Source organism: Mustela lutreola, chromosome 4 (assembly GCF_030435805.1).
Source record: "Mustela lutreola isolate mMusLut2 chromosome 4, mMusLut2.pri, whole genome shotgun sequence".
In the NCBI taxonomy this organism is placed as follows: Eukaryota; Metazoa; Chordata; class Mammalia; order Carnivora; family Mustelidae; genus Mustela; species Mustela lutreola.
This window is the reverse complement of record NC_081293.1, coordinates 161,138,512-161,151,580: the sequence shown is the minus strand read 5'-3', so window position 1 is coordinate 161,151,580 and position 13,069 is coordinate 161,138,512. Positions and strand designations below refer to the sequence as shown.

Genomic DNA, 13,069 nt, shown 5'->3' with positions numbered 1-13,069 from the left:
CAAATTTGCATCCAAGTTGAAGCTTATTGAAACAGATTTTAAGGACCAGGCCATCGTATCATTCATACCTGTCAGATCATTATTATCCCAATGGCGCCGCTGCTCTGCCAGCTTTTGCATTCGTGTTTTCACTGAGGACCCTGCAGTTGATTCCAATCTCGAGTTGAGCCCCCTCCTCACTCTGGGCATCGGGGCTGGGACCGTCTCCGAAGCACTGACAGGAGCAGGTGCTTGAGGCTGCGCCTGGGGAGCCGGAGGACTTGGAGGACAGGGTTTTGCAGAAGCAGACTCAACTGGTTTTTCATTTTCCAAGTTAGAAACTTCTGCTACTTCGGTGGTGTCAGAACAGCGTTTCTTTGATGGTGATGGTTTTGTACAAGATTTCTCTAGATTAAAAAAAGGACACCCACCCCCAAAATTTCAAATTTCTGTAATTTCTCATAGCCTGAAAAACCATCAGTAGGTACTTAACAAATTACTAAAATGTGATGTTTCTCTGTTCTCTTTAAATGATTTTCCTTACAACAAGAAATATGTAAAATTCTACTTTCAGTAACTTAGAAATCTGGTATGAGAGATTTCTTTCTTTCTCTTTTTTTAATTTTTATTTTTTAATTATTTGACAGAGATCACAAGCAGGCAGAGAGGCAGGCAGAGAGAGAGGAAGGGAGGCAGGCTCCCCACTGAGCAGAGAGCCTGACTTGGGGCTTGATCCCAGGACCCTGGGATCACGACCTGAGCCAAAGGCAGAGACCCCAACCCACTGAGCCACCCAGGCACCTCCAGAGATTTCTTTTTAAGCGAACATATAATTTATGGTTTTAAACACCTGAGTGGGGATGCCTGGGAGGCCAGCCAGTTAAGCATCTGCCTTCAGCTCAGGTCATGATCCCAGGGTCCTGTACCAATTCCTTGCTCAGGGGGGAGCCTGCTTCTTCCTCTGTCTCTGCCATGCCCCCTGCTTGTGCTCTCTCTCCCTCCCTCTTTCTCTTGGACAAATAAAATCTTTTAAAAATTAATTAATTAATTAAAATAAAATAAAACCCCTGAATGAAAAGATATTCAAATAATATTCTCAAGGTATACGACTAATATTTTATGTAGTCTTAAGGCATTAGGAAATAGGGACCCTGGATGGCTCAGTTGGTTAGGCTGCTGCCTTCGTCTCAGGTCATGATCCCAGGGTCCTGGGATCAAGTCCTGCATTGGGCTCCTTGCTCGACAGGGAGCCTGCTTTTCTCTCTCTCTCTCTGACAAATAAATAAATAAATAAATAAAACCTTAAAAAAAAAAGACACTAGGAAATAAAAAATGCATACACATAGAATAAACAAACATTTTGAGTGATTTTTAAAATCATACAGCCATATCACCTCATTTTTAGATAAGGAAAACCAAGCACAGAGCAATTATATTACCTTCCATAAAATGACACAGCTAAGGGTCGAAACAGGCTTTGTGTTTCTTAAAACAATCTTCAATGAATAATAATAAGCAAGGTTAGAAGAGAACCTGCTTGAGGTTTGGGAAAGGCAGGGAACCAAAAAAACAACTCAATTATCTGGTTAATACCAAGTGAAGTTATTGGCACAAATGTTTTCATATTTTTATAACATTTCATATTTTAAAGTGCCATGGACACCTATAAAATAAAAAGGCCTAAAATAAAAAGGAGCTACCCAAACTTGAGGCATATTATTTCTACTCAAGAATGAGTTTTAATATATCTCCTGCAAAATTAACATTTTAGAATATAGGAATGTAAATTGCATATGAGGCCAGTATCCCTGGCTGTCTGACCTAGTGTTCTCGCTCTGGCAATACCCAAAGTTCTGTTAAATGGGGGCCATGATTGCCCTCAGAGACATCAGTCTAATTAAAGAGACATTCTGAAACTTTCTCATCTTCTATAATTCATTTATGGATCTATTTTCTACTAACTCATCTAATGATTTTTTGAAAGTGTTCCTATTTTAACATGCATCACCACTTGAAAATACAGAATTCAATATATTCTTATATAAAACAGTAAATATTTCCACCAAAGCATCAAAACATAGTTCCAAGCACTAGTTTTAAAGTACATGGTACACCACATTTCATTGTATAAACCTATGTCACAACGAAAACAGAAAAAGATCCTGGACTGGAGCTAGGCCTCTGTCTTCCTAACCAACTACCATATGTATATAATATATATACCCACATATGTAATATACATACCATGTACGTCTGATATATTTACCACACAAATGTAAAATATATACCAAATATATGTGATATAGATAGGATTCCCTCTCTTCAAAATGTATAGCTATTTGAAAATAAATTCCCATTCCATGGTTAGCTTACAAAGTAATCGTGAGCCTGCTCCATGCCCTTATCACTTTTGTAATATTGCTTCTGCTTTCTGTGATGCTCTCTTTCTATATGCATTTTTAAAATTTATGCTGAGGAAAATGATTATCTCCAGACAATTCCATACTCAGGGAAAAGATTAAGGAAGCTAACTTACTGATACAGGCTGGGGATGCCAGGATTTAGGAAAGAATAAAATAAATTTCTGGGTGATTTTAGGTTAGTTTGTTTGTATATTTATTTATTTTTGTCTAATTCACCAGGTCTTAGATTAACCACCTATACCTTCAGCCTAGCTCTAGAGGGTTGGTTCAACAGACAGAGGATGAAAAGGCGCATTAAATTTCAAGCCTCCACAAGCAGGTCTGCCATTTGTTAACCTGCTCGTGCCAGAGACCATCTGAAAACTTGGTAGTCAGCTGTTCCCGCACTGTAGAGGTAGATAAACTCCAAACCACTACCGTGTATGTGTCCTCTGCTCCTTTACTTTTCTCCCCTTGGGGGTTTTAAGGGTAACTTTGGGTTGAGGAAAATTATGTTTGACCAATTAGTTTGAAATATTTATTGGATACTCTGCTCTGGTCTTGTAGGTCTGGGCCTAATACAATCAGCCTGAACTAGAAGGCTGACCTTTTCCCAGAGGCTATTATTACATTTGTCTCCCAAAGACCTGGATTTTTCTACATGCACAATAAAATGGGGCTTATCTCTTTTAAAAGATGCCAATTATATTCCCCCCACCACCACAATCTTTTACCTTCACTACCAGGTAGGGGTTGTTGATTACTTGCTTCCGAAAGTGGCTCTCTGGCTCTCTTAGCGTGAGTCATGGACCTTGCGGCTGCCGTGGGCCTTTCGGCCATCTTTCTCTGGAGGTTCTCTCGCCTGGCACGGGTTCGTTCCAGCAGTTTCTATATATGTAATACAGCAGCGTTAAAACACAAGTTTAGTCAAAAATTTGCAAAACTTAAGGTATCTTCTAAAATCATCAATTACCATATAAGATAACAGTTAAATACATTCCAAATGTGAAATCTTATGTAATTTAGGTCAAAATTCACCAAATAAGCATCCCAGTGTCAAAATTATCACAGATGTAATATAAATAAAATGGTTAGGTTGGTTGTATGAGATTTAAAATGGCCAGAAGTTTTTTCTGCTTCCATCCAAAGGTAGAATCTATTTCCACACCCTTGCGTTGGGCTGGCCTTATGATTCACCTTGTCCAACATAATGTGGCAGAAGTGATATTGCGTGACTTCCAAACCCAGGCATCAGAAGTCTTGCAGTTTCTCTTCTCACTCTCTTAGAACACCAGGTGAAGCAGCCCAGGTCAAGCCTGCTAGAGACACTTGGCCCAGCTGAGAGCTAGCATCAACCACCAGACTTGTGACCATCCAGTCCCAGATAATTTGCTAGATCCCTGCAGACTCCAGCATGACCCCGGGGGACACCACTGGAAACAGAGCCTCGCTGAGCCCAACGCAAATTACTGAGCCACTGAATCACGAGAAATAACGTGGTGGTTGTTTCAAGCACTTCAGGGGCAAGAATAATAGTCTCTCAAAGCTGTTCACTTCCTAATCTCATCAACCTGTGAATGTGTTACTTTATTTGGCAAAAGGGACTTTGCTGATATGATTTAGAGTCTTGAGATGGAAAGATTATTCTGAATTATATGGAGAGGGCAATACGTAATCACAGTTGTCCTTATGAAACAAGAGTCAGGAAGGTCAGAAATGTGACAACAGAAGCAGAGCTTAGAGTGACGGGATTGTGGCTTTGAAGATGCAGGAGGGGACCACATGCCAAAAAATGCAGGTGGCCTCCAGAAGCTACAAAGGGCGAGGAAACAGATTCTCCTCCAGGGCCTTCAGAAAGAACACAATCTTGCCAACACCTTGATCTTAACCCAGTAAAATCCATCAGCCTTATGACCTTCAGAAGGTAATAAATATCTATGATTTTAAACCACTAAGCGTGTGGTAATTTGTTTTAACAATGAAACTAATACAGCCACTAAGATTTGGTATAATGGTAAACAGCAAGAGATAACATATTTAGTCTTTTGAAAACGTGACATTTCCTAAGATGAAAAAAAAAAAAAACCTAAAAAAATCCCATATTTTATTTAACTCAATATGAATATATAATAAAACAATTTTAAGTTGATATCTTAACCATTTCATAAACTCACGATTACTCTGTTCTTACTCTGAATCAACTAATGCTTCCATTTGAACCAGCATGGTAGAACAAACACAAGACCCTATAAAACAATTCCTTTTCTTTCAAAAGTACACAACTAAAGGAGGCATGCAAATTATTGGCTGGAGTTTATATGCTGCCCCACACACAGATACAGTGTTAGTGAAGACTAAGGAACTACACTTCCATTTGAACTTTTTAATTTCCTTAATTAATATAGAATAATTATTCTTTAAAATTCCTCTGAGTATGCAAAAGAAATATGAGCTAAATTTGGAAGGTACAACTCTCTCCCTTAGGAATGATTTCCTAACTGAAAGAAGTGAAGCTAAATCTAAATGCCATCTCACTTAAAGAGTTAATCCATGAACCAAATGTTGCCCAAGACACAAGTCCTTCACCCTTTAAATAAAAGTCTTCAACAAACTCAAAAGTGGTACTGTTACATAAATTCATATATATATGATAATTTCCCCATGATAAAACATATCACTCCCCAGATACAAAACTAGCTTAATTTTATTCATTCATGGACATGCCCACATTCCATTCTGGTTAGTTAGAATACTTGTGAGTCAGTATATTTTCAGTTACTATGAGCAAGAGGTTGGTTACAAAAGAATGTGGCTTTGACACTCAAACATACACAAGTACTCTATTGTCTACATTAGATTCAAAGATTTCAAAACTTTAAGAAATTTGAGAGAGATAAGCCAAAGTTCCCTTATCTACAAAATAAGGACTAAAGATCGATTTAAAAGAAATTATATATCTAAGGAAGATAAACTCAACAGTTCAATAAGTCTAAGTCTCTATAATAATGCATCAGAAATTCAAGGGTTCTTTATTTATAAGATACATTCCTTCAAACATTACAGATCCTTCTTTAAATAAAAGAGGCATAAAAAAACTGCAGTAACTAATGGAACTGGGAAATAAGACATTCCACATGGATGAATCTAAAATAACTGAAGCTTATAGTCTAAGCAATTTCTGCCACACACACGCCTGAAATCATTTCTGACAGAAATCTTTCTAGGAGGTATTACTGATTCCCCTACCTTCTTTTTTCCCCCCCATACCTTCTTAAACAGAGTACACTCAACATAAATAAACTTATTATTTTCAGTATACTCTAGCAGCATTCTTTCCCATGTCAATACAGAGATTTTCACTTACTTTTCAAAAATAAGAGAAAGTCCATTCCACACAGTAACAGCATATTTATTGATTGCACAAGAGAAGATGCTTTACAGAATATTTTAACTGTGGCTTTTCTCTTTTAAGGATCCTACACAGAAAGCTCTGACTTGGCACACCTGGCCCTGGGTTCCCTATGGCAGTGTCAATCTCGGACTCTCTCTCTAATAAATAAATGAAATCTTAAAAAAAAAAATTAAAAAATTAAAAAAAAAAAAAAGAAATGGCAATGCTGGATTAAAAAATCAGGCTCCAGAGTTTGGGCTCTTAATCAGTTTGCTATAAACTGTCTTTTAAATGGCTCAGTCATTAAACATCAGACTCTTGATTTCAGTTCAAGGTCATGAGTTCAAACCCTGCATTAGGCTCCACATCTGAACTGTCTTTTGACTAAATCCAATTGTTCTTTTTAAGAACGTTTTTTTTTTTTTTAAGATTTTATTTATTTATTTATTTGCCAGAGAGAGAGAGGGAGAGAGCAAGTACAGGCAGGCAGAGTGGCAGGCAGAGGCAGAGTGAGAAGCAGGCTCCCTGCCGAGCAAGGAGCCCGATACAGGACTCGATCCCAGGACGCTGGGATCATGACCTGAGCCAAAGGAAGCCACTTAACCAACTGGGCCACCCAGGCATCCCTCTTTTTAAGAATTTATTGTCAGGAGAAACAACTTCATATCACCATAACTTTTTAAATGTTATCAGCTGGTCATAATAATAATCATCTGCCTTCACTGCTTGTTTGTCCATGAATCAAGATGGCTTCCTTATTTCTGGTTAGTCCAAGAAGAATATAGAAAGACACTGCCCTGTGGACCTTGTCTAGAGTCTTATTCAAAATGCAAAACAATGAGACACTTAAGGAAATGTGAACATTGACCGAATATTTGATGATATTAAGGAATTGCTATTAAATTTTAGGTGTGATAACAGCACTATGATTTTTTTCAACTGTTTAGTGTTTAATGATAAATACTGAAGTATTTATGTATGAAATTATATGATCTCTACAATTTTCTTCCAAATGATCCAGTAGGAGGGATTTGAGGGGAACACAGTGAAATAATATGGCCATGTGTTGCAGGGTGATGAGTCCATGCGGAGTTATTATTATACTTGAGAATTTGAAATTTTCTACAATAAAGGAAAGAACATGGCTAAAATGTTCTAACAATTACTGTTGTATATAATTATGTGTTTGTAAAATAATTTGCACTGAATGGCTCTTTTTAAAAATGTTTTCAACAGAATGTTATTGGATGTGCTTGATGTTAGGGAAACATCTCTCTAAATAGGAAAGAACAGGCCTGCACTCATGAAACTCACATTCGCATAGGAAATATATTCAACAGGTAAATGCAAGTGAGATGAGCGCTGTGAAAGGTGATCTGCCCTTTGAAGAAGGGATATCAAAGTGAGAGCCGGAGGTTAAATCAAGCAAAAGGGACAGGGAGAGAAGAGTGTGCCATACAACACCAGTGACACCAGGGTGGAGAAGCAATCAATGCACAACAGCCTTGTTTGAGAAGAGAGTCTAGGATGGCTGTAGCTTTTTCAACCTGAGTCACCAAAAGAATTAGCCCTTATGCTCTGACATTAATGTAATGAATTAACATCTCTCCTATGCTTGCAGGATGGCATGATTATGAATCACATTTGGGAAAATTAACAAAATAGTTTCTCAAATCATTTTCTGTGGTTCTGATAAAGAACTCTAGTTGAGAAAACTACTTTAACTTATTTTAAGTCCTTTTAAGACAAAGATATGTATCAGTTCACTTGCCTGTGCAAAAATGTTATGAATGCTATCATTAAGCACCTAGTCATTGGAACCAACTCAAATTTTTCACTCATTACCAATTAAGGAAAAGATGTCAAAGCTGTTTATTCCAACTGCAACTGATCTTTTTATAATGTAAACCATACATGTTTCTGAACACACTATAAAGCGAAAGCTTTCTTCAAATAAAAGTTTCTTTCAATGGAGATTTGTACTAGCTTCGGAATGACATTTTCAAGTAAAATGAAGTACAATTTTCAACCAAGTTTCAAAATGTGTTGTTCCTGTCTGTTACTTAGGAAAATAAAAAGAATATTCAGGACATAGGGCTAATGTTTTAAGGAATCCTATCCTAGCTTAGTAACATAAAATATCCTTTTTAACTTCATGTGAAAAATATATGTTGCATGATCAGCCCTATTTTTTAAAGCTAATACAAAATGTGTTCTGCATTCTCGGTCAGTCCTTAAGATTAACTAATGTTTTCCCCTAAATGAGAATTTGAAACAAAAATAAATATTATGTTTGAATCCAAGTAAACTATAACTGCTGAAACTTTTACAATCTTAGACTTATGGAATTATAAACTACACCTCCCCAAAAAAGTATTTCTACTCTCCATAGCATTTAAGTTTTTGAATCTAGTATCGAGACATTTTTAGGGCCACTTTGCAACAACTCAAGAAGTAACAGTTTGAAACTTGCACAACAACTTACAGAAACAGGAACTGTTCTGGAAGAACAGGGAGTAGACAACTGGCAACACAAAACTCAAGTATGTCCATGTACATTCTCAACAAGACTGGCCAGTAATAGAAAAATAATTTGACACGACATAATTAATCCATATTCAATTTCCAAAGGACAAAAGACAAGTATTGCTGTAATGTTATGCTCCATAAACACACACAAAGAGGCTTCCTATTTCTTTACTCTGCTTTTTTAAAATTGTCGGCTTTTAATTTTGTTTGTATATATTCGGCCAGCACTGTTTCCTTTCCATTCGAGTGTCAATCCCGGGGATGAAACTTCTTCCCTATTTAACTGAGTAATCAGACCTGAAGAAACTATTGACTCTATAGGAACGGATGCAATGATTTCAGGTACTGGCTTTTAACGTTTTGCTGTCATTTCGTTAACAGCATCCTTGAAATGCAGGGCATTCTGCCGGCCGCCTCGGCCGCCTGAACACCGCAAATCACATTCCATTTGCAGGCGGCGGCTGCACACTGCACTGAGTCATTCAAGCTCCCGACTCCACCCTACACCTTATCCCGGCTTTCACTTCCAGCAGGACCTGTTCCGCCAGGCCTCAGGCCTCAACCTCCCCCTCGGAGGGGACAGGGCACTACGACCGAGGGGCTTTACAGTAATCCGGGCTGACAGCAGGCTTTTCGCTACCGCCTTTTAGGACAGGCTCAGAACCACCCTCCCGAGGCTTCAGCGGCAGGACCGCAATACGTCAACCGCGGACCCACAGCAGCCACGGAGCCGGCGGCGTCCTCCCCCCACCCCCTTCTCCCTACGGCTCCCCCAGGCGGACCCCTGCACACACACGCTGCGCACGCGCGCGCACGCGCCCTCCGCCGGGTGGGCCCAGAGGTCGCGGAAGGTGGGAAGGGTTAGGGTAGGAGGCAACAGTGGCGATGGCAAGCTACCCCCACAAGTTTTCTCACCTCGGTAAACGGGTCCATCGCCCCGGGCTTCTCCTGTCGGTTGCGAGACGACGGAAACGGTGGTTCAAATTCAGAAAAAGAAAAGTGAGTCTCGGTTCAGTGTGTCACTTGGAGAAAACCAGAAGGCCGGGGCGGGGAGGACTCTCCCAAACTCCTCTCCTCTACCCCCTCAGCCTCCAGTGTCAGAGTCGGCCTCCTGCGGCCGTTCAAATTTGAATTTCAGCGCCTGTACAGCGCGCCTGCGCGCGGGGCGGAGCGGGACACGCCTCCGTCCGCCCCGGCTCTCGGTCACGTGGCGGTGCCGGGCCGCGGGGGTTTCTGAGGGTAGCGGACCTCCTCTCGGTCACACCCCAGCTCCCGAGGCCGGGGTGCGGCGGAGGTGCGGCTCGGCGGGCGCTCCAGCCGCCTCCGGGACCCGAAGCCCCACCCCAACGTTCGCACAGGCACCCTGTTTAAACTGATCCTGTGGAACCTTCCCGCCTTCCCTCTTTACTTAATATAGGATTAGCAGCCCTTCTGTTTGAAATCCCATTGGCCTGGTGGCCTTCTTTCCCCCGCCGCTACGTCGCCCTAATGGGGGCTGTGGGCTTGACCCTCATGAGACGTTCCTCTAGTGGGAACCCGGATATTTGAGGCTAAGGACCCACCTCGGGCGCTAGAGACCCTTTCTCATTGGGAAGTAAGGCTAATATGAACAGACTGAAAATTTCATACACAGAACTCCTGTGCTGCCTTTCTATCTTAAATCCCATCCAAATTTATACAGTGTTAGAGTTGGAAGGATTAGGAAGCCATCCACCTATGTGCTTTTACAGCCGAGAGCGGGGAGACCCTGAGACAAGTCAGTCTTGTCCAGGAGAAAGGAAAACCCCATTCTCAGCTCATGGTCCCCTTCTCCACCACGAGATCAAGCTGGGTCTCATGATTGCTCTTTACGGATTACTCAGAATTGCAAAATACGTGATGTAATTACTGTATCAATCATTTCTTCTTCAACAAGTCTGCATTAGGGCTTGTAAAGACAACAATTCCTGACTTGTTCACTTGAAAAGTAACACCATGTAGATGAAGGGAGTTACTGCCTAACGGCTGAACAAACCAAAACTATTTCTCCCAAGTAAGATGTTTTGGTATATTTAATAACCTTTCCATCCTAGCAGTCAGTAGACATTACAAAAAAGTGTTTCACTAATAATCTCTCTAATTTGAAATTTAATGGTATAGGTTGTAATAAAAAGAATTCTGAGTGTGGAGCAGGAAGAAATTGCTTGGGATTTTGACTCCCAAGGACCATGTGACCTTAGGCAAATCATTCAACCTACTATTTTTAAAACCTTTTGAAAATACAGTTGAAGCCCATTTAATCATAAAGTATTTGTCACAGAATTTCATGAAATTCATGGTCACCAAGTTAGCAACATACTAAAGGTTTAGCCTCTCTAGATTTTAGCTTACTCATCTATAAAACAAGAATAACCAACTGCCAGGTTTATTAGGAGGATCAGATGAAAAACTGAAACAGAACCAGAAGTATTCTGTAATTAGCCACTACTGAAGTGTTTGGTGTATCAAATTATTAATACTTAAAATATGCTACTTATGAACCAATGAGGAAAAGAAGTTTGCATTTTTGCTAGACAGGAAAGTATATGTGTTGGAGGGGAGAAAGAAAATGTTTTAAACAATATTGGAAAAGAAGTCATTAGAAATTTATGTAGTCTGTGTGCCTTCCTGCCTTGGCGTCTGTGAGCCTTAGATTTTTTTTTTTTTTTTTTAAGATTTTATTTATTTGACACAGAGGGAGAGAGATCACAGGTAGGCAGGGCAGGCAGAGAGAGAGGGGGAAGCAGGCTCTCTGCTCAGCAGCTGAGAGGGGCTTGATTCCAGGACCCTGAGATCATGACCTGAGCCAAAAGCAGAGGCTTAACCCACTGAGCCACCCAGGCACCCCAAGCCTTAGATTCTTTATGACCAGATTCTAGTCAAGACTAAAAGAGATACATAAAGCACATAGAACAATAGAACTACTCCAAATCTTTATCTTGCTTCATAATCCCCTTATGTCTTTGTGCTCTACACTGATAATGACCACCGTGAAGATGATAGCAACCACCAAAACAGTCGCTGCAACATGTTAAAACACCTCCCAGCTGCCAGAAACTGTGCTAGATATTCATCTACTCTTCCTCTAAAAGAGTATCAGTATCAGAGTCGGCCTCCTGCAGCTGTTCAAATTTGAATTTCAGCCATTGTCACCTACCATGTCTCCTTTTTTTCCATTCTTACCCCCTGGTACTTCATTCTTCAGTCTATAAGCTGGAGATAAGTTTTCTCCTTTTGTGTTATAAAATATTTCTGGTTTACAAAGAAGTAATGAATAAAACATAACCATGTACCCACCACTTAGCTTAAAGAGATATATAATTTTATACTTGAAGTCTCCTGTGAGTCTCTTAATTCCATTCACCTTTTCCTCCTGAGGGTTAAAACTATTCTGATTTTAATGCTTATCATTCCCATGAAATTTATGTACTTTCATTACATCTACATATGTATCCTTAACAATATATTGTGATCTACATAAAAATTTTTTATTGTATGTATTTTTCTGCAATTGTTTATTTTTTTTGCTCCATATTCTTTTTATGAGATTCATCCACACTAATAGTTGCATATCATTCATTTTCAGGGCTATATTATATTATATGAATATACTTGCAATTTATGTATCCATTATCCTGTTCGTGGATGTTTAGCTCATTAACAATATTTCATTCCAAAGATTCCACGATGCTATAAATATTTTTTAAAATTTTTAATAAACATATAATGTATTATTAGCCCCAGGGGTACAGGTCTGTGAATCGCCAGGTTTACACACTTCATAGCACTCACCATATTGCATACTCTCCCACCACCATCCCCCAACCCGCCTCCCCCCAGTCACCCTCAGTTTGTTTTGTGACAGTAAGAGTCTCTTATGGTTTGTCTCCCTCCCAATCCCATCTTGTTTCATTTATTCTTTTCCTACCCTCCAACCTCCTACCTTGCATCTCCACTTCCTCATATCAGGGAGATCATATGATAGTTGTCTTTCTCTGATTGATTTATTTTGCTAAGCATAATACCCTCTAGTTCCATCCATGTCATCGCAAATGGCAAGATTTCATTTCTTTTGATGGCTGCATAGTATTCCATTGTATATATATACCACATCTTCTTTATCCATTCATCTGTTGATGGACATCTAAGTTCTTTCCATAGTTTGGCTATTGTGGACATTGCTGCTATAAACATTCGGGTGCATGTGCCCCTTCGGATCACTACGTTTGTATCTTTGGGGTAAATAAACAGTAGTGCAATTGCTGGGTCATAAGGTGATGCTATAAATATTTTTATGTCTCCTTTATACTTATGCAAAATTTTATCAACAGTAATATACCTAGGAATTATTTTGATAAATATATTTCAATATTACTACCAGATATTAAAAATAAATTTACTCTTCAAAATGATTGTCACAAGTTTTACTTTAGTCAGCAGTGCATGAGCTTGCCAGCTACTTCAGTGCCTCCCTAGCACATGGAGACTTTTTAGATTTTGCCATTCCTGTCTGGGTGTACTTCTCTTACTCCTGAACTTGAGCATCATTTCATGTGTTTATTGGTCTTCCAATTTTCCTTTTCTGTGAATGTCAACTCTATATGCTTTGCCTATTTTTCCATGCACTTCATTTTTTCTTATTGATTCATAGACTTTTTGTTGTTTATTTAGTATTTTCTGGAAAAATAACTTTTCAGCTTGCAATTATCTTTTCTTAGATTATGGTTTATCTTTTCAGGATCTTAGTTTC

General features: G+C 39.4%; 2 protein-coding genes across 5 annotated transcripts in view; one reads left to right on the top strand and one right to left on the bottom strand.

Annotated features, from left to right (window-relative positions):
- ANLN (anillin, actin binding protein) overlaps positions 1-9,435 on the bottom strand; it is a 48,866-nt gene extending 39,431 nt beyond the window's left edge. For 2 of the 3 annotated variants that reach the window (XM_059171555.1, XM_059171556.1), the window contains exons 1-3: positions 9,217-9,435; positions 3,116-3,269; positions 69-386 (exon numbers count right to left, since the gene is read on the bottom strand). In XM_059171555.1, coding sequence (XP_059027538.1) covers positions 69-386; positions 3,116-3,269; positions 9,217-9,234 — 490 coding nt within the window. In that variant the 5' untranslated portion in view covers positions 9,235-9,435. The remainder of the gene's footprint in view (positions 1-68; positions 387-3,115; positions 3,270-9,216) is intronic. The other variant, XM_059171557.1, reaches the window with a different exon arrangement.
- MATCAP2 (microtubule associated tyrosine carboxypeptidase 2) overlaps positions 9,123-13,069 on the top strand; it is a 67,432-nt gene continuing 63,485 nt past the window's right edge. For both annotated transcript variants that reach the window (XM_059171562.1, XM_059171561.1), the window contains exon 1: positions 9,123-9,300. In XM_059171562.1, coding sequence (XP_059027545.1) covers positions 9,187-9,300 — 114 coding nt within the window. In that variant the 5' untranslated portion in view covers positions 9,123-9,186. The remainder of the gene's footprint in view (positions 9,301-13,069) is intronic.